General features: G+C 39.5%; 1 protein-coding gene across 21 annotated transcripts in view; it reads left to right on the forward strand.

Moving 5' to 3' along the window:
* LOC112607938 (transducin-like enhancer protein 4) overlaps positions 1 to 21,929 on the forward strand; it is a 157,335-nt gene that overhangs the window by 89,034 nt on the left and 46,372 nt on the right. For 2 of the 21 annotated variants that reach the window (XM_025359325.1, XM_025359338.1), the window contains one exon: positions 6,927 to 6,936. The exons of the other annotated variants lie outside the window; for them this stretch is intronic. In XM_025359325.1, the coding sequence (XP_025215110.1) occupies positions 6,927 to 6,936 (10 nt within the window). The remainder of the gene's footprint in view (positions 1 to 6,926; positions 6,937 to 21,929) is intronic. 21 annotated transcript variants of the gene reach the window in all.

A 21,929-nucleotide genomic window follows, 5' to 3' on the forward strand; every position in this document is an offset into this window, starting at 1 on the left:
CTTATTTGTGATAGTTGCAATTGGTGGTTAAGTACTCTCCTCCTCCCAACCCCTGGGTTCAGTTTTGCCTCTAGTTTTACTTCACTAGAAACTGGAGAACAACACACACATACATGTAATCCGCTCACGTGCGGTCCACCTTTCTTCCCTCACACTGTTTAATATTCCATCCCCTCTGCAACCACTAAATGTTCATGAAAAGCTTACACTTTCCCTCACCTCCCTCCGCCTTTACAGAAATGCAGGCAGTGAGGTGGAAGTTAAAATGTCTTAAGTATTCTTGTCGTAAGTGAACTTTCTAAGATATGGTGATAAGGGTGAGCATGAGGAATTCTTTTTCATGGAAATGGACTCATTATTTAATTGTGTCATATCCTGAAGGATTCTTGAATCTTCTTTTTTAAATTGCTACTTTTCAAGATGCTGACTTCAAATTTGAGAAGAGGGCTGGGGGAGGGGCGGTAAACAAGTTAGTGATGCCACCCAGTGAGAGAAGCCAGTAGGCGTATATAATAAGATCTCCTTTTTATTTATTGCTGGTTATGGCCATTTTAATTATTCTGGAGAATTTTGAGAATTCTATTCACTTACCGTTTTTTAAACTTCTGTTTTCATGAGCGACATTTGGCCTTTTGAACAACAAAATAAAATTGGAAATGCTAATGTTTTGAGCCAACTAAAGGAGGAAAATAAAAATGTCACCATGGTAACAAAGCTGCTTTCTAGATGGTTTCCTAAGATATGCCTGAACTAGAAGCAGATGTCTGATTTGAGAATCTTGCCTCCTTCAATGTAAACAAATAACTTCTGGGCAGGTGTTGGAAATAATATGGAAATCCTATTAAGGGGCCCCGGGTTCCTGTCAGTCAGGAAGCCCGTGCCACAAAAGGGCGGGTTGTCGCATAAAGGAGCAGAGTAAATTCTCATTAGGCTTGAGCTTTTCCCAGGAAATGATTGTCTCCGTGTGTTCTTTCTCCTGTGAATCTGAATGTAAGCTGTTGCTTCTATTGATCTATTCACTGGCTTTATTTTTCTCCTCTTCATTCCAGATCCTCCCTCGCCCCCACAAGCCTGTGTTCTCCCCCTCACCCACCCCTTCCCTTTAGATTAACACTTGATCTGTGCTACTGCTCTGAGAGTTGTGACATTTGTGATTTTAACCTCCCAACCTGGGTGGGGGTGGGGGTGGAGAAGGAGGAGAAAGTTAGCCTTGTTCCCTCAGCCTTTTTCACAAAGACTCTGGCTGATTTGAACTGGCACAGCTAGCAGCAGCGGCAATCATGAAGACCATTCTGTGTACATTTACCTGAAGTTATATTTTTTATGAATTAAGCAGAAACTAAAAGCTTGAAGAGACAGCTTTTTAGGAACTTTTAAAAACATCCATAGTTGTCTGGTAAGCTTTTGAGGCTGCCCTGTCCAATATGGTGTAGCCACTAGTCACATGAAGCTATTTAAATTAGTTAAAATGAAATGGAATTTTTAAATCCATTTTCCCAGTTGCATTAGCCACATATCGAGTCCTTAGTAGCCATACGTGGAAACTGCCAAAACGGCAGAGATACAGAACCTTCCCACTGCTGCAGAGAGTTCTATTGGATAATGCTGCGTTTCTGACAGACTCTGATGAGGCTTGCTGGTTCTGTGTTCCTTCTGGCTAAAACTGACTCCTGATACTCAAAAGCAAGGTTCCCCTGGTTTCATAGAAAACAAGGCATGTATGTATTCGGTTTTGAGTGGTTGATATGGTTAGCTGCACTAATATAGTAGTGATCTTTAAATGGTTGTAGATTTTTTTTTTGTCACGGAACTGGTTGAGCAATATAAACATAGGTCTTCCCAAAATGGACCCCTAAGAGATGCAATTTAATGTTTCTAGATAGAAAGTTGTGGCAGTTTTGGGGGAAAGGGAGGAGTGCTTGAAAGCTGTGCATAAGGGTGCTCTTTATAATACTCAGAAGGTTAAATGTGGATAAACACAAAACAAGGCTTCAGAAAAGCCACACTATTATTATGCAGCGTTTCTCGGACTATAGTCCCCGAGACGCACTTCATAAAGCCAATAAAGCGCGCACTGGTGGTCTCCCGTTGCCCTAGCAACGGGCCATGGGGCACAGTGTATGTGAAATGCATGAACATCTGTGAATTAATCTTTTTTAGTTTGTTCTTTTCTTGGCACTGATTGGACCACTCGGGCTTGTGCCTGTGACACTGCGTGCAGAGGGGTAATCTGGAGCAGTCCCCAGGGCCTTGCCCTAAAGTGGATGGTGGAATGGAAAGTGAAGGGAGATTTATCCCGGCAGTGCATTCAGCAGTGCAGGGATTTAGCCTGACAGCACTCTCGGCGGGATGTGATTAGCTTACTTTCTGGTGCATGGGGAAACGAATAAAAAATTTTCTAGTAAATCTGGGCATTATTGGGTTTATTGGGTTGCCCTGAAAAAATAATCTGCAGAGAAAATTGAAATAATCACTTGTGTTTGTACCACAGTTATCAGGACTTGAAAGCTGAGTTATTCCACATCCTTGGCCCAGCCCCCGCCTCAGGGATTATAACCAAACCATATTGGACTGTCATTGCTCTGAATGAGACTACTGAATTGGATGCGTAGGCTGGAATCTGTTTTGATGATAAAATCTGGTAGTAACCTAGTCTGACCTTATTTAGGGAAATTTTAAACTAAGCTGGTGACATTTTTGCCTTTGGGAGAATAGAGCAAATAATGACTAAATACGTAAGCATCCGGGAACAATACTTTGGTTAGTTAGTTACTCCCCCACCCCTGACCTCTTCTGTTCTTTCCCTCCTCCCACCTCCTGCTGCCACTTCTTCCCTCCCTTTTCTCAAATTGCCATCCTCCTAAACTTCAGCGTGACTGTACAGACTGTGTTCAGTTCCTCCTGTCAATACCAGATGTTCACTTGTAAACTGTTTTGCTCACCCTCGTCGTTTTCAATTCCCTTCTCTTTTCTTCCTTTTTTCTCTTTGTGCCTCCCTGTTTTTTCTCTCTCTCCATTCTTCCTTCTGGGTCACCCCCCTTTCCTGGGGAGAAATGAAAGAAGAATATTACACATGAAATGTTTCACCATGGATGTAGTCTATTTAGTTAATATTTAGGGTGAAAATTTCCTTTATAACAAATGTAATAAAACAAAAGTCTCTGCTACGTAATAGTCCATTTGATTTGTTTGATTGCATTAGCACTGAAAGGTATTTAGGTGGGAAGAACTCCTTGTCAATTCTGTATATGTTTCCCTCTGGATATTAAAAGGGCACAGCTATACCTCTGTAGCTGAGAGATTTTTCTAATTTTTTTTTTTGTTAGACAACTGACTAAAAATTATTTTAATGGTTCCTGACTTTGAAACCTGTTGGTATTGACAGATGAACTTGCAATCTAAATAAAATATTTAAAGTTAGTCAGAACGTATTGATTCGGCAGCTGGAGGGCAAACAGGCCTGTACTGCACTGGGGGTGCGTGGTAAAGATTAGATACAATCCGTTCCTTCAAATCATTTTCCTATTAAAATACGGAACTGCGATATGCTGCCTTCTGAGTAGAATAAAATATATTAATGGATCGTTCCTCTTCATTTCTCAGAGCTTCTGGTGAGTCCTGAATTCTTTAAAATGTGCATATAAAGCCAGTTTATGATGATTGGAGGACTAGCTCTGAAGGCAGTCTTCCCAGGAAGCTGCCAGGGCTGATGGGCAAATACATGCAAACGTGAACCTTTAGCAAACACTGACAGTAATGCCAGTGGCAACATTCTGTCGACTCCCAATCTGGATGTGGGCCTTTTACTCAAATTCAGAAAGTGTTTTGTAGGAATCAGCAAAACAATTGGACTATCGAGCTAAAATATTTATCATCTGATTTTTTGGCATTTGAATACCCTCACTTGCTTTTCAGGTAGTTTCTGTTTTAAAAAGAAGTACATAAATTTGATTTATTTTTTTGCTGCTCCCATTTAGCTCTGATGGTATTTTCTTCTTTCAACAGTGTTTTTAAAAATTGCCAGCTTTCTAGTTTTGTTACTCGAAGCCAGCTTCAGAAGTAGGACAGCTACGCAGATTATTAGAGACCTTTTAAAGGAAGTAAAATTCTCACATTGTGTTTTCTGTGTCTTGGACTAGTATTTGGTTTTTGAAAGCACAATTATTTATGCCAAGAATTAAAAATCTGTAAACACTGGTGGTAAAAAGTAAAGATTCCACAATTACAAGTGGCAGTGAGTAAACTGGCTATAGTGAGAAGTGAGAATGAGGTGGAATGAGTATGAATCTCTGCTGTTTCCTTCATCTGTGTGTGTGTGTGTGTGTGTGTGTGTGTGTGTGTGTGTGTGTGTGTTTGATGGAGTCTTCCTCTGTCACCCAAGCTGCTGGAGTGCAGTGGCTCGATCTTGGCTCACTGCAACCTCTGCCTCCTGGGTTCAAGTGATTCTCCTGCCTCAGCCTCCCAAGTAACTGAGATTATAGGCACGTGTCACCACACAGCTGAATAATTTTTTTTGGCATTTTTTAGTAAAGACGTGGTTTCACCATGTCGGCCAGGCTGATCTCAAACTTCTGACCTCAAGTGATCCACCTGCCTCAGCCTCCCAAAGTGTTGAGATTACAGGCGTGAGCCTTCATGCCCGATTCCTTCATCTGTGTTTAACAGTTTCTTAAAATCTCTATCATGTTTCTATGTATTAGGCTGAAATAGCCATAATTCTTGAATTTTATTTTTAACTTTTAGACTCTTACTGTGTTTTAAAAGCAATAATAGAAATAAAATCAGCACTTTAATTAGTGTTGTAGATATGTGGATCTGTAAAAGTGAAAATGTTTAGGGGAAAAAATGTTGCTTGTTTTCTTAGACACACAACATTACATGGAAACATTTGGTGATTGTAGTGGCTTCAGCATTTTAAGACTGGGCTACCAAAAACTGTACCTGATACTTACCTGTTGGGCCTACCCAGGGCCAGTGAAAGAGTCCAAATGGAGGCACTTATACCATATACCGAAGTATTTAAAAGTTATAAATCCAGTAAATAAATACAGTTTAGTGATGACCTGAAAGACCAGTTTGGAATTTAAAATTCTCAGGCACTTTGTTCATTGCTTTAACCATGTGCGCCCTCACATATTGTCTTGTACACACCCTAGTTCTCACTTCATAGCTTCGTCGAACCCCCACAGCTGCCCCCAGATCTAGACACACTCAAACCAGCAGCTTGATCTAACCCTGGGAGACCTCAGGAAGAGGACTAAGTAAACCCTGAAAGTGGGCCTGGGGTGTTTGGGCAGGGAATTTCAGGGTCCTGAGTACCCAGCTCATGGTATAGAGGCCACAGACAAAGGCTATGTGTGGGCATGTCCCCTTGGTCTTACAGGGTGGGGCTCAGCCAACTGAGGGCCAGGGCCCACGTCAGGGGCCCCTCTCGCCAGGCTGCTTGGTTTCTACCTGATTTCATAAGCCATACACTTAAGAGGAAAGAAAGGGAACTTAGAACTGTTGTATCTTAAAATAATTTTTTGTTAAATAAATGGCAACATTTTTAATCAAAATTCATCCAGGGAGTTCTAAAATATTACATATATATATATATATACACACACACACACACATATATATATAAAATATAAAAGATAATCTCTAGGAACAGCTGCTTTGACACTGTGTTTTGTAGTCTGTTTACATATGTCTATGTTTTTAAAATACTCCATTAAAAACCCTAAATGCATATCATACCTATTGGAAGTGCTTGTGAAAGGAAGGTCGGTGGGGGGCTACCTTTTAAAGTTGAGCAAGGTAAAGATAGTGGAGCTTCGAGGTCAGGACTTTCTACACGACCCCCACCGTCAATCTGGTCCACATAGTAAAGATTGGACGCTGGTGAAAATGCCAGGCAAGGGTTAGTCCTAAAAGGATTAGTCATGAAGATTCGAGATTCTTAGACTAAAGATTATCACTGGGAACTAACTCGGGTCATGATTTCTCTTTTCATCTGGCGTTGTCCCTTTTATGCACTTCCGCAGTTGGACAGCTGGAAGTGCCGCAGAAATATTTGAAGAGCCCTGTTTAGTAGTTTACGTGAAAAGTCGTTGAATAATTCACATAACAAATGATTAGACAAGCACTTGTCCATCTGACTGAATTATTCTACATGTTTGCCCAAGCAACAAAGGAGAACAGCGTTTCCTCCTACAGAGGGTATACAGTGGCGGTATTGACCCATCTAGTTATTGGGTGGGTTTCAGTCTTTTGTTGACATTGTTGTTAATGAAAGCAGCCCAGACGAGCTGTGAGCAGCTGGGCTGGATAATTGTGAAGGATTCATGCTTGTTGCTGTTACCCCCAGTGTTTGCAGTGGGTTGTTTGCTTTGACTTTTGTTGAACTGTTGACAAAAGCATTAGATACAAATGGGAACAAATAAAGTGGTGAGATGCCAGGAGGGCTTGGCAGGAGTAGTGGTTTTCTTTCTGACTTAAGTGGAGGATGTCGGAACGTTTCTAGATGGGAAACGGAAGGTGTATTCGGTGTGTGTGTTTAGCAGTTTACCCTTCCGATACCAAACTGGAAAACTGTGTTGCTTATGTACCTTGGCTCACAGAGGTGAGAGAATCAAGGAGGTCACCATATCTTGTAACCCTCAAAAAGCCACACTCTTTACCATGCCAGTCAGGTGGCTTGCAGGCCAAGAGTGTTACAACAGAAATAGTCAGTGTCCAGATTCCCCCTCCTCAACTTAAAACACGATTTTAATAATGGAAGTATTTTGGACTGGGGAGATGACAGGCATGACGTTGAGGTTGGGAGGATTAAGAAGAACAGTATATGCTAAAATAGTATAGCTAGCAAAATGGAAGTCATCTACTGGAACGCTTTTAATTTGGTTTAAACAAAATACTCTTTTGTATATTCAAATGGGGAGTAGCTCAGCTGTTGTGAAGCCAGAAAATTAATGGTATTTTTAGTGAAATAGCAAAAGCATGTCAACAATGTAGCTGCAGATGATAATGCTGGCATTTTATTCATGAGGAATTATCAATGCAGGTTACTGGACAACATAGTGTGACTGAAAATGATTGAGTGTCGGAAGCCTGCCGTCCTTCTGCTCGATTATTTCGTTTTGCATTTAGGCTTCCCCAGGCTTCATTTGTGCATACATTTTCCCTATCACAAACCAAAATATAAAGTCTCCCTGGTTTAGGATTGTGTGTGTATTTCTCCCTTTAAAATGTCTCCAAATGAAAGTTCCCCTTGAGTATTGACTCAGAAGCTGAGGAGTTCATTTTCAGTGTACACGTGGTCAGTGGAGGTGGTTAGGCTTCAGAGATAGGTCCCTCTGAACAGTTTCTCTAAATAGGTCTATGGCAGTTGTCTAAAAGCCAGCAAAACTCACCACAGTTTGATAGATGGAAATTGTCACAGAATATGCCTTCTCTGACAAGTGGAAGATTTGCAATAAGTATTGAGGCCAGAAAAATGTTTTAAAAATGTAGGGAAGAATAGGCAGAAACTGTATTTAAGCAATTATAATGCCTTTTGGGAGAGTGCGTTTCAGTGATAAGATAATTGAAGAGTTACTAAAAATATATTTGAATGGTCAGGAAAATTAAGCTGTGTCTTTTTGTTTGGTCTGCAGTTTTGGTCTAAGGCTCTCTGGGCACCATCACTCACTTTGTTTTGTTGGTATTATTTCACCCAGTGTCTGAGCAAGGAAGAGGCTAAGGCTTCCTCTCAACGTTCTGTTCTCCAACCACATTGATTAGATTCCCCTCCGCTGCTGGTGACAGAAAGAATGGATTATACCTTTGTGTAATTGTGCTTGTTCCAGTACTTCATGTGACCAAATCTAGGAAAGAAGAGGAATTTACTGAGTTTGTTAAAAGTGGGAATGGCCGAATGTTTTAGTCTTTGCAGCATCTTAATCCTAGAGTGCAGTGACCAGTGAGAAGAGGTCAGGATTTTTCAGAAATGGGGGCATGCATTACATGGCTGTGTTCCACTTTAAAAAGTTACTTGAATGCTCACCACATTTCAGCTCTCAGAAGATATTTTGCTTGTTTCAGTACTAGATGGTCAAGTGTAAAAGCCAAGATCTGAAGTTCATGAGGAAGAAACCCCTGAAATGACAGACACTGAATGGGGATAAATGCATCTGTGTGATTAAGCAGTTGGTAGTTTTTCCAGGGTTTAGTACTCAAGAGAGGAGGTAGGGGAATCGTGCAAGTAGAAAACTTGAAAAGACTCACCTTAGAGGGGATATCTAAAGACTAAAATAAGTACTAGTTAAATAAGAAAAAAACTTAAAAAAAAAAAAAAAAAGAAAATCTTGAGAAGACAATAAGGCAAGAAGTTTATCACCAAGCCAGAAGAAAGAGAGATTGAGACTACACCGACTTGACTCAGCATGACTCCAAAATTATGAGACCCTGGATAAAAGCACAACAAAAGGTTTACAAATGAAAAGAACGAGTTCAAGAGAAATTTACTTAGGCCACGTCAAAAAGATTGGTACACTGCACCCTCAGGCAGTGACCAGAGATGCAAGGGTAAGCATATTTTGGAAAAGACCTGTTTTACAGACAGATATGCCTCAGTCTTTCCTCCCCCTCCTTTCCCACTGCTCAAGCAGGTATTCATGTTTGCTGTGCTTTTAAAGCAAAAATAGCACCCTTGTAAACGGTGACTCAAGGTGACTCTACATACCCTGTTCACACTGCATTTCTTAAGGTTGGGAAGCTGGTGTGTGTTGGGACCTGTCTACTTCTGTGCATGTGTCATGCTGTGAACTCTAGACAGCCAGTAGGCAGGAAACCAGCTAGACACTCATCCTCTGGAACCAGGTGGTCTGGGTTCAAATCCTGCCTTATGCCGTTTACTTGTGATTTTTGGCAAGTCCTTCTCTATCTGTGTAACGTGGGAGTGGTAAAGGGGCCCAATACAGTAGGTCCTCGTTTTTTTATGTTGTTTGTTTTTTTAGTGTACAGTATGAGTAATTTGAAAATGACCCTGGTTTTGTTTATTCTTTGGAGGGTTAATATTTAAATTAACTTGCATTCCACAAACAAACCCTAAACTAACAGCAGAAAGGAGCAAACTAGAAATGTGCCAGGCCACGGGGAAATTATTCTGAGATTAAATTTTGCCTTAAAAAAAAAAAATCTACAAAACGGATCTTGTACATGCAGATGGTTGAGAATTAACTTTAGCTGATCCTAGCACATATTTAATTCCATTGGGGATTTTGTGTTTAGGGATAGTTCAACCTTGGCTGAGAATGTGACTTTTATGTATTTTACAGCCAAACTACTCGCTGCTCATAATGGATGAAATTGGACACCAAAGAGGGAGAACCCTGTGGGTTCCTGTCAGTCTAAATCCTGGTATTAAAAGACATTCACCTGCTGTGCTAGTGCTGTGTGCTTCTGCTGGTAGGAAAAGCTAATAACTACCCCGATGAGCTGAACGAGTGGCCCAAGGACTGCGATCTCACAGTTTAGCGTTTTTACAGAGAGCCTCTTTTATTTTCATGTCAGATTATCTGTAAAATGGACTTCTCCCTCCAGTGTTGTAAACCATAACAATTCTGGCGTTCCTCTAATTGTGTGGGGAGAGGGAGTATACCCAACAGATGCTTGTCGAGCAGGAGCGAGTCTTGCTGCTTTTCATTATTTTACTACTTACTCATACACCTAATCCCTGTCAATAAGGTTGGCTGTTTGGGGAAAGAACACACGTCCCAGCACTGTAATACTGATTTATTTGCAGCTTCTTTTCTTCAGGCTGAGTTAACTGAGGGGTCTCACAAGGCAGTGAGTCAGCCTTGGTATCGACTTTGACAGAGGTACGTCTGAAGGGAAAGGAGTGATTGCAGGATTCAGGGTGCTGGGGAACGGCAGACCTGGTTCAGCAGGGGAGGTTAAGGACTATACTCCCACCTCTATTCAAGACGTGAACGCCTCTCATAGTGTGATCCCTGGTTGCTTTGCTTTCAGTGAAGATTAGCCTCAGTCTCTCTGTTAAAAAAAAAAAAAGAATGTCAGTCTGGAAGATTTTATATGGCCTTTGCTCTTTAGACCATTGAAATAACACTTCTTTTTTTGCAGGAGCGGTGTGGGGGAGGGGGTGCCCTTTCGGTGATTAGTGCCCTGCTACGGAGTTGTCTTCCAGAGCTACAATGTGAAGGTGCCCTCCTGTCCTGGGGAGGGAGGATGCCCAGAATGGAAATTCAGCTTGCTCAAAGAGTCATACCAACAGGGCTGTAGCAGATTTCATATTTTCTTAATAAGAATGACAAAGGGGCCAGAGTCCTGGAAAGCAAGATACACACTGGGCATAAGATGGTGTTTGCCGTCATGGAAAGAGTGTGGTTTTCCCACAGGAGAATCCAGAATAACCAGCCAACGTGGCCAAGTTTCCCACTGTGGGCGGGCAGTGAGGGGCACCTGAGCAGACAGGATTTCAGCTTCCCACACGAGCCAGGGTGGGTCTGGCAAAGGTTTAGGAGATGTCTTTCCAGTGGATCTGTTTTTCTGCATGTTTTCTACCTCTGGATGTATCGTCAGCTTCCTGGATGACCTGTTTTTTGGAGACAGAGGACCTGGGAAACATGAGGCCATATTTGAGGCAGTTCATTCTTACCAACCGCCAGACCTTTCCTTTTAGAGAAGTGGAATCTTCACCAAAGGCCCAGGAAGCCTTTGTGGGGTCAGCTATGCCTGAGAATTCTTGAATCTTTGTTACTCTTCACTTTCTCACCTACCTGAGATGCCACTTTTGCTTGCTTAGCTCAGGTTTGGAATTTGATTAAGAGGGATTCACATTTCTCTGGTTATCAGAACTTAGCATCAATTGTGTTTCTTTGTAGAGATATATTTTACTTAAAAGATAAGGGAAAGGAATATGTGTTTCTGTAGCTCAGAAAACCCTAAGAGGAAGGATCAGATTAAGTGGAAATTTTGTACGCTGACAATTAGAGTTCTGTTAAAGAAACAAGTGCGAGTGAGGGCAGGTGGAGCATAGAAAACTGTCAGCACAGGGACTCAATTAAAAATGCTTTTAAAATGTAATTCCAATCAATGTGGATAGTCTTAGAACATTGCAAGATGTGTGAAAACATGCTTTAAATGCCAGCAACCAGTGAAAAGGGCACGGTTTTAGAAACCCTGCTATAAATTATGTGCCTTTGGCTTTCAGGAACGTGGAGGATACACCACTGAAATATTCAGAATAAATATCAGAGAGAATTGTACAGTCTTTTCATTCTACAAGGAATGAAATTTTTAAAGAGCTAGTTGTGTTTGGCCTAAGATCCTGAAATTTTTTTATAGTGTCACAACATTTGTTTTGGGAGATGTACAAATCAAATCTGAGTATAACAAATATTATAACAAAAATATCCCTCTAACCAAACAATTTCTAGACCCCAACCAGTGGTCCACTTACTTAAAACAATATTGAATGTAACCCAATTCCATTAAGGTAATTTAATGTGTGTTAGTCTTGGAGTTTTTCTTTCATGAGTTCCTTACCTCTTGGAATTCATATCGACAATTGGCAGTGATTCCAAAAATGTTTATTTACCTTTGGGAATATATGATTTTAAAAGTGTAGTTTACCTTTCAAATTATTTTCTGCATAGTTCCATATTACAGTATTTGTTTTTGTGGGAAGAGACTACAAATGAAATTCTGGTTTCCGATTGGTTTCCTCCTTGCCTATTTTAGTTTCTCATAATTTTATACCTAGAAAGTTTTTCATGCATTTAACAGAATAATTTCCCCCTAAAAACTATGAAGTAGTAGCATAATTTACATTTTACTTCTTGTCAGCCACCAAAACCACAGGCTACAACCTGATCAAATATAGTAAATGTGAAACAAAACACAGGCTCAAAATAGAGTGGATGGCCGTTGCTGCATATGAGTGGTTTTTGCCCCGACCCCTGGTGGCAATTGGTTCCAGTCATGCCTGTCCATTCTCTCCTGGACAGTGATTTTGTAGGGCTGTTCTGATTAGTGTTTCCTGACTCTGCCTGTCCCTGGATTCAGAACCCAGGGATCTTCTTCCTCCTAATTACCCTTGCTCTCTTTAGTCCTCCCAGGTGACACATGCCTCAGGCTTCCCTCCTCAGTGGGGATCCCTTCCCAGATAAAAGAGTTGAGAGGTGGCTTATTGCTTTTCTCAATGTTTAAGGAAAATCACTAGAAGGCTGCTTAGTGTAGAGTGAAAAGCATGTGCTTTGTAGCCATTGCCATGGACTCTGGAGACAGTTCTGCCCGTGCTAGCTTTATGACCATGGATGTGAATAATAGCACCGTGGGTGCCTATACTCTGTGCTGTCATCAGAATAGCCCATTAAAGTGGAGTTTGCTATTATCTCTGTGTTGCAGATGAGGAAAGTGAGACTAAGTAAGTTGCCAATGGTTCACCCAGAACATAGGTGATGAGCTGACTAGGATCCAGTTAGTCTTCAGAGCCCATGCTCGTTATCTCTACTCTAAGGTCAGTTTTAAACCCTCATCTGGATGTACCTTACTTGGTGTAGACAAAATGCAAAGATTAGAGATAGGAGGAGCCCCAGCAAGGGGCCTGCCACTTAGGAAAATACTTAAGATTATAGGAGCTCCCTCCTTTCCCTGCAGATCAGCAAAAATCCTAAGTATCGACTTTGTATCTGTGTATTTTAATGGTGCTGTTGTGATGTGTTCTTTTCATGTGACTTGTCCGTCATATGCCCTTAGAGTGTAAACTTGTCATGTGGGGCGGGATGTTTAATACTTCACATTTTGTGGACCTTCAACATGGTGGTTCAAGGCCAGAGCATTTTGGAATGTCATCATACAGTCCCATGCATGTTTTTGTGTTAAATTTCTCATATCCAACAGATGTATCCTCTTCCACCAGCTCAGAATCTGCTATCTGATTAAAATGTATGCAGATGAAAAATCTGACAAAGATTTTAACTTGTAGCCTCATCAGTTTGCTGGAGGTTCATAGGAATATTCTTACAGTAACAGAATCCCCCAATTTGGGTTTTGTAGCTTGATGTCATTTTTATTTCATGAAGAAAAAAGGGTAGTTTTTGTTTGTTTGTTTTTTTTTAATAACAACTAACCAGATGTAGTGATAATACTTTATAACTTAAGCGTCTTTATTTTTTAAATCTCTTTATCCTTTCTGCCCTTCCCTAATTGATGAACAAGCACTTATACTTGCAATGTTTTGGCTCCTGTTTCCTGTCAGTTGACTTTTGGAAATTTACGGCATGGATTAAGTAGGAACCACTTCCATATCCTACTTTTCTTTATTTTTCTTTCCAGCCTTCCATTCCCTTTTTCCCTGCCATTTCCTCCTGACCCTCCATTAAAGGACATCTTAGTACCTTAGTTGGGTGGCAGTCACAGAAGTAAACTTGATTCCAGTGCTATATCACATTGTTGGGGCAGCCTAAGGAATTAAGTTGAGGGCTGCATATCATAGTGATTTATACCTTAAGAGTACCAAACTGGAGCCCATGGCTTCACAAAGGCATTTTCTTGTATTAATTTGTGAAAGTACATGAAAACAATCAACACATGGAAATTAAATTTCACGTATTCTTCATTTAACCAACCACTTTAAAACAAACATAAAATCCTGAAATCAGGATATCCTTAGAATCCGGAATGTGTAGTCATTAACAGCTATTTGTGATGTTTTCAAGATTCTTCTTTGGTTCACTAAGCACTGTCACTGCCACTGTGGTGGTCATTTTGCTTCTCTTTTAAATACAGTCCTCAGCTTTACATTAGGGAGCTAAAGTGAGGTGAGAGATGATGTCTTAGAATCTTATACCAGTTTAGTATCCCTTATCCGAAATGCTTGGGACCAGAAATGTTTTGGATTTGGGTTTTCTTCAGATTTGGTAATATTTGCATTATACTCACTGGCTGAGCATCCCAAAGCTAAAAAAATTTGAAATTTTAAATGTGCCAATGAGCATTTCCCTTGAACGTCAGGTTGGTGCTCCAAAAATTTTGGATTTTGGATTTCAGATTTTCGGGTGTGGGCTGTTCAACTTGTACTGGCCACTATGAACTGATTAGTTAACAGGCATCACACAAGATGCTTGAAGCTAGATTGCCCTGGTAGAGTGACAATAAGGGATGACTACTTTTCACTCATTTTATACTACTGCCATATTTGATGATCTGTTAATTGCCAGTCACATTTATTTAGATATTGTTTAGTCACTGTTTGTGCCTCCCCAAGGCCTTTCTGGCAAAGGGCACAACAGATTAGAGTAAATAAATTATTGCTTTTGTTACCGCGGAAACTGTTTTGGTTAAGTACTCTAACTTACTGAATGTATTGTATTTTATTTTTTAAATAAAATATGTGGAAAGAGAGAAAAGCCAACCAGGAATATGGTAGAAAGAGCACTAGACTAGATTCAGGGGAGGCGTGGCCATCATCTAGCCTTATCTATGACGTCTATTCCCTCTGAGCCTCAGTTTCCTCGACTGCATAATAACCACTTAGGTTCTTCTGATGTATGATGAACCCTATGATTTATTTTATCTGATACTTAATAGCAGTGCTTTATTATTTTAAAAAGACCTCAAATTATTAGTTTGAGCTAAATGTTATTCTATATAGATATTCTCAGAAAAATGTTGGAGCTGCCTCAGACATGTAAATCAAGATTTGTTCAATATTTTAATTTATTTCATATGTTTGAAGATGCATTTCCCATGCATCCATGATTTTAGCCATGAGTAAAACATGGTATTATGGAAAGTATAATGGTATAAAATCCAGAAGGATAGATCTGGGCTCAAATTGCAAACTAGAGATAGATGACTTAGCAAGTTACTCAGTTTTCCCCAACTAGATTCTTTTTAATAGTAACAATAGCAGCACTAGTAATATCTATCTTATTGGGTTATTGAAAGATTAAATGAGATAGAGTGTATAATTGCAAAGTGCCTGGCATTTTACTCAATTCTCAGTAAATGTATCATGTATTCAAAATAGTGATTCTGGCTAATTCAAAAACACTATTTGCATGCTAAAAGTTGTAGTGCCTAGTATTAATTTCGTTCGTGGCCTCTTTATGATTTCTGTCCTTTTGAAGATGTGTCCATGACAGAAGTAATAATAACCAGACTGCTAGAGCATCCTGAGCATGTGTCATGGGCCAGGCATTGGGCTGTGTGCTTTATGTTTGTTGTCTCATTCTAAGATTTCCTTTCCTTTTTCTTCAGAATGTTAACTCTACTTACTTGAAAGTATTGGACTATCATAACAGCAGAGACAAGATGCCGTGGTAGAAACTTTAAAAATTTTTTTTGAATTGGTAATCATGGGTCCTGATAACTTGTTATAGTTATTTCTTCATTATTTTTTTGTAAAACAACAGTTCTGCGTTTTGAATTTATATATAATCTGAGATGGATTCAATTTTTTTTCTTTTGTGGAAACAAACTTAATTGAGCTTATACTATTCCAGGAGTTTTAAGATGTGGTATCTTCACAACTATCCTGCTTGTGAATTTTGTAGGCTTGTCATTGTTTTCACATCTATAAAAATGCGGTCAATTTGTGAATGCTCTTTTGCTTATAGAATCAGAAGTGGGTGGTGTAAGAGGTTCTACACATTTATCAAACTATGGAACTTTAGAAGGAAGAGTACTGAAAGGTTAACCTTACCAGGTACTTCTGGCATAATTTCTCCTATTTTGAATGCTTGTTTATGTATAAAGATGAATATCAAACTCAGTGCTTGTTAACAAAGCAACTAGTGAGTGATGTAATTGCTAAACAAATTCAGTACACTGTTTGATACTGTATGCTGTCTCTGTGTCAGTTAAAGAAATTAGTAGGTATGTGAACTGTAAATATATTAAATGAGGCAGAAAAAAATCATGCACAGCCTCATCAAGCATCTAGATGCATAGGTCCGCAGATAATGATCCTCGTCAAGTTATGTACGTGAATCTGCCTGTTCAATACTTAGTACCTTTCTTTCGTCATAATCCTGACTTTATGATGAACTTAATGCAGTAAGGCCAAAAAAATTTGTTGGTGTTAATCTATGTACATTGTATTTGAGTAAATGTCCTTGTCTGTCAGCAGATTTTCATTGCAAGCTTGAATTGGAAACCACATACAGATCTTTTCCTAATCCTAACTTCACCTCTTACTAACTGCAGGACCTCAGACAAGTCCCTTCACCTGTATTTTTATTAATACTTAGTATTTAACACCAAAATATTTGGACTAGGAGTTCTCTAAGTCTGTGAATACATTTAAAAATTAAGATTCAGTCTGGGGGAAATTATATATTGATGAATTAAAATGAGTCTTGGATATACTTAATCTGCTGTGGTTGAGGGAAGTCACTATCAGCCAACTCAGTAGTGTTACTTTGTTTTTTATGTTTAGACGTACAAATAAAAATAGCTGTTATATATTTGTTAATAGATTTTGATAAAGAGCTTGCTTCATATGGTAAAGAGCTCTTCACATACGTTGTTGTAGCAGAAGTGAAGGTCCATTGGACATAGGCTCTTTCCTTTTAAAGTGACAGCATACATACCTAGAAAGTCGGAAGATCTCTAACTTTCATGTTACTGGCTGTTAGGACATTTCTCTTAGGAACTGAAGATCAAATATCCACATTAAGGACATTCTAGACATTCTAAGTCCTTATTCTAAGGATACACTGACTTTTCTGGATACATGGATACAGATCTGTACAGTGATTCCATGGATAACTCTTTAAGAAAAATATGCTACGTATTTTCCAAGGATTCCTTAACTACTTCCTGGAGGGAGGGAGGGAGGGAAGGAGGGAGAGAAAGAGGGAGGGAGGGAGACAGAGAAAGAGAGAGAGAGAGAGTATATGTGTGTGTGTGTGTATGTGTAATTTGGTATATCATATAGTTATATATAATTTGATTTTTTAAAATGACTCTTGGATAGCATAAGAAAATGTTACCAAAAGAGTGAAATCTTGATTAGTTTGAACTTACCTCACTGGTGTCTCAGGTAACCTGCTGTTATTGTTAAGATGTGGTGCCGTAAAGAAGGCCACTCAGATTCAGCACATTGGCAGTTGGTTGAAGTTTGGATCTGGGAGCATCCTATTTTGTGGTTTTCTTAAGTTAAAACTTTATTTTAAAAGAGAAAATAAATATACAGGCTCTTTTTAAGATCAGGCAGGCCCACAGTCTCTTATCCACTATTCTGAAATCCAGAAAGCTCTGAAAACTGAAAGTTTTGTGGTTGTTGTTGTTGTTGTTTTTTTTTGCATCTCATTCAGTAACAAAACTGAACCTGGCCTGAAGTGATATAAAAGTGTATTAATGTTTGATTATAAACTGTTATTCCAGCCCCTGTTAGAGTATATGTATCATATTGCCTTTAGGAAATTCCCCAAATACTGAATTCTAAAGCACATCTGGCCGTCAAGGATTTCCTGACATGCCTTTTCCAAGTCCACCCTTGGAACTTGTGTGCTTACCTTATCTCTAACTCTTTCATTGAAAAGAGGCAAAGGGGTCAAAAACCTTGTCTTTTTCAGCTTTGAGCCTTTCTGCATTCCTGTGAGGGGCCTGCGTTGTAGTAGTCATTTGTCACACTCTTGAATAAATCAGTGAAGGGAGGGAGAAGTGTTCAGGCAGCTGTTCCAAACCAGTCAGCCAGCAATTTCCTGTCCAGTGTCCTAGGCATAAATTAAGCCGAGAAACTCAGTTGCCTGATAACTGAAGTTATCAAGTAACAATTTAGGACCTTTCCCCTGCGTTTAAAATCATGAGAATGAAAATACTCAAGCATCTCGGTGGTAAAGTGATTCTTGGTTGGGGTTGCAGATCACACTATGCCCACAGCCATTATCTCACCTCCTGGATTGTATTGAGAGCATCCTAAGAAGAGAATGCCAGAAACTTGTTACGATTGTTGTAGTGACAGACTTCAGATTATAAAAACATGTAGGAATATACCACATTCTCTTGCTCTTATAGACAAAGGGATGAGTAAACTATGGCCCACAGGCCAAATCTACTTCCCAGTTTGTTTTTGTGTGGCCTGTGAGGGAAGAATCGTTTTTACATTTTTGACAGGGCATAAACAAGTAAACAAAGAAAAAATATACAAGATCTCCTGTGGGTTGCAGAGCCTAAAATGATCGTTGTAAAGCTGTCAAACACTTTACAGAAAAACATGTGCCGACCTTTGATGTAGACCGTCAGTTTAACTCCCAACCTTACTGCTCCTATTTTTAAGATTGATTCTTTCCTTCTCCATTCCTATTCTCCTTTGTCTTCAAGAGTCGGCTGACTCTGTGGTCATTCTCACAGGGCTTGTAGTTACTTTTTTGCATGAAATGAAAATCCTAAAAGATGGTTTATATCCCCTTTTGGAAATGTGCACAGGAGGAAACCCTTAGGTAGAATTAAATTGAGCATATACATGAAGTTGAAACTTATTTTGATATTCAGATGTGGAGAGAACCAATTAAAGAGTTTACATGGCACCTATGCCAATTTTACGAAGGCAACATTACTGTGGTCCCTTCATCAACAATGATCCATGTCTAAATTATGTAATTCTGGAATATCAGTATAATTTAGGAATCATACTGTGAGCCATTCTGTTTTTTTCTAAATTATGTAAATTACATCAGCATACAGCTTTTTATATCTTGCCTTTTAACCCATGAACTGATAAGGTGTGGGTAATCTCACCAATCTTGAAATAGTCTCTGTATTTTGCATTAGGAGATTAGTAAAAATCAGTTGAGATCTAGAGTCAGAAATATTACATTCTAATACTAGCTTCACTCCTCTAGCTTTGTGACCTTAAGCAGTCACCTAATCTCACAGGAGTTCTGTTTGCTCATCACTAACATGGTAGTAATAGTACTATCTAAATAAAGTTTTGTGGAGGGCATATACAGTGATGATATGTGCAGAAATGGTGTTGGTGAAGCTGTAATGAACTTGTTATGACAGTTTATCATTTATACATATACTGACTCATTTCTTAAGATATCAGAAACCATAATTCCACAGAAAGGCTGAGAACCAAAATGAATGAGGTTGCCTTTTAATTTACATTATTTTCATCTATTCCTAATATGGATGTCTTAAAAATGAGGAGTATATTTATTCCTATAATGCATATCCTCAATTAAATGGTTATATTGGTTAGCAATTACTACCTAATAACTTTTTCCAAAACATACTGGTATGAAATGGAAAGCATTTGTTATATTTCATTAGTTTCTGTGTTGGCTGCAGTGGAAGCTTTTCTCTCTAGGCTGGACTTGAATTTGTGTATAAGTCTACAGTCAGCTGGGTGGTCTAGAACAGGGATCCCCAAACCCCAGGCCACGGACTGGTACTGACCTCTGGCCTGTTAGAACCCAGGCTGCACAGCAGGAGGTGAGTGGCAGGTGAGTGAGCATTACCACCTGAGCTCCATCTCCTGTCACATCAGCAGGGGTGTTAGATTCTCATAGGCATGCGTACCCTATCGTGAACTGTGCAATGCAGGGATCTAGGTTGTACGCTCCTTATGAGAATCTTAACTGTTGCCTGATGATCTGAAATGGAACAGTTTCATCCCAAAACCAAACCACCACCGCCACCCCACCTCTGTCCATGGAAAAATTGTCTTCCAGAAAACCATTCCTTGGTGCCAAAAAGATTGGGGACCGCTGGTCTATAAAGTCTTCAGCTCAACTGACCTGGCTCTCCCTCATGTATCTATGGCATCCCTCTAGCAGGCTAGCCAAGGCTTGTTCTTTTGGCACTAGTGCAGAGTCTAGGAGAGCCTCTCTTTGCATCATGTGTGCTACTGTGCCGTTGGCCAAAGCAAGTCATATGGCTGAATCTAGCATCAGTGTGACAGAGCCCTACCAAATGTAGATACAGGGAGGTGTGAAAAATTGCAGCCACTATTGCAGTTAGTCTCACACAGTAGTTTTAGAGGTAAAGGAAAGTCTGCCCAAGTGGGAACTGGCTTGTAGCCTGGCACATGTGTCATGGTTGTGCCCGTGTGCATGCGAACGGCTTGTGTAACTTCAGTGCTTCCCTTCTCATTTCTCATCTCTGCGCCAGAACCTTGGCAGCCTTACCATCTGACTGCTTCACAACAAATAGCCCACGCCCAAATACACACCTCTTGTGTTTGAAATAACACAAAGAGTATTGTTTCCAAGACAACTTTGATGAAATGTCAGCTTTCTCTGGGTTCTAAACCCATATAAGAAGCATTGTTATTCTCATTCCTGCTGGGTAATTTGTATACTGCAATAGTTTGTTTGAAAACATGCCTGTTGTTCTTTAAAATATGCTTAATGCTAGATTAGAGAACAGATTTTTTTATTTCTGTTTATGCAAGCTCATTTCTAAAGCATTTAAAATAAAGAGCTTGGGCATGTATGGTATTTAAAAACCCTTCACATGATGTTTTTAAAACAGATCAATTTCAGCATTAAAATGTTAGGAATTCAGCCAAGGAAAATTCAGCTTGGATTGTATAGCTGTAATGATAATGTATTATAACCATCTTCTTTGAAAGTGATTGTAGCAACAGAATTGAACCTGGTGAATTATATAATTTAAGTGTTTGCCAGAATACTACTGTAGGGGGATTATTCAAGCCTTTCCTAAAGCAAAATGAAACATGAATTTTATTATGAGGTACTTAAATCACAAGAATAGTCATCACAAAATATCTAAAGATAACTCATTTGGATTGAACAGAAGGTCATATGTCTGCACATCACTTATCATACTTAACTACTTGGCAGAATATTAGTATGTAAGAGTGCATGGTTTTTGTTTTTTAGCTACTTTGGCTTGAGTTAAAAATGTCTTGAGTTTGCTTATTACTTACCCAAAAAGTATTTTCATGTCAGAAGTAACTTCATAATTGAGACATTACTGATTTCACAAATTGACTCCCAAGTACAGATGGCCCTCTATATTCCTGAGTTCCACATCCTCAGATTCAATTAACCACAGATTGAAAGTATTTGGGGGAAAAAAAAAAACAATAAAAAGTTCAAATAAAAAATACAGTGTAACAACTCTTTATACAACATTTACTTTGTATTATAAATAGAGATGATTTAGATATTATAAAGAGGTATTATAAATAATACTGTGAATAGGCATTATAAACTAGAGAAGATTTAAAATATACAGGAGGATGTGTCTAGGTTATATGCAGATACCATCTCATTTTCTATCAGGGACTTGTGTGCCCTCTGATTTTGGTATCTGCAGGGGAGAGGAAGGAGGGTCCTGGAACCAAACCCTCATGGACACCTAAGGATGACTGTAATGTAGAAAGTTTATATATCGATCACATTATTTAGGCGTATTAATATTTTTAGAACTTTTTTAAAAGCTTTGAACCAACCGGTTTCTGAACATTATCAAAACATCTGTAATGTTGGTTTCTCTTCCGGGTTGAATTGTGTCTCAAAAAGATGTAATAAAATTCTGATCCCCGGTACCTGTGACTGTGACTTTATTTAGAAATAGGGTCTTGGCAGATGTCATCGAATTAAGATGAGGTCATCCGGGAATGAAGTTGGCCCTGCATCCAGTGACTCATGTCCTTATAAGGAGAGAGAGGTTTGACAATACAGAGGAGACCCAGAAAGGAAGGCCACGAGAAAGCAAAGAGGAAAGACTGGAGTTGTGCTGCCACAAACTGAGGAATGCCAAGGATTGCCAGCAACCACCAGAAGCTGGAAGAGGCCAAGAAGCATTCTTCCCTGGAGCCTTTGGAGGGAGCATGGTCCTGCCAATGCCTTGATTTCAGACTTGCAGGCTCCAGAACCGCAGGAAATAAATGTCTGTTGCTGTAAGCCACCTAGTTTGTGGTGGTTTGTTGTGGCAGCCCCAGGAAACTAATGATGGCT

Source organism: Theropithecus gelada, chromosome 15 (assembly GCF_003255815.1).
Source record: "Theropithecus gelada isolate Dixy chromosome 15, Tgel_1.0, whole genome shotgun sequence".
In the NCBI taxonomy this organism is placed as follows: domain Eukaryota; kingdom Metazoa; phylum Chordata; class Mammalia; order Primates; family Cercopithecidae; genus Theropithecus; species Theropithecus gelada.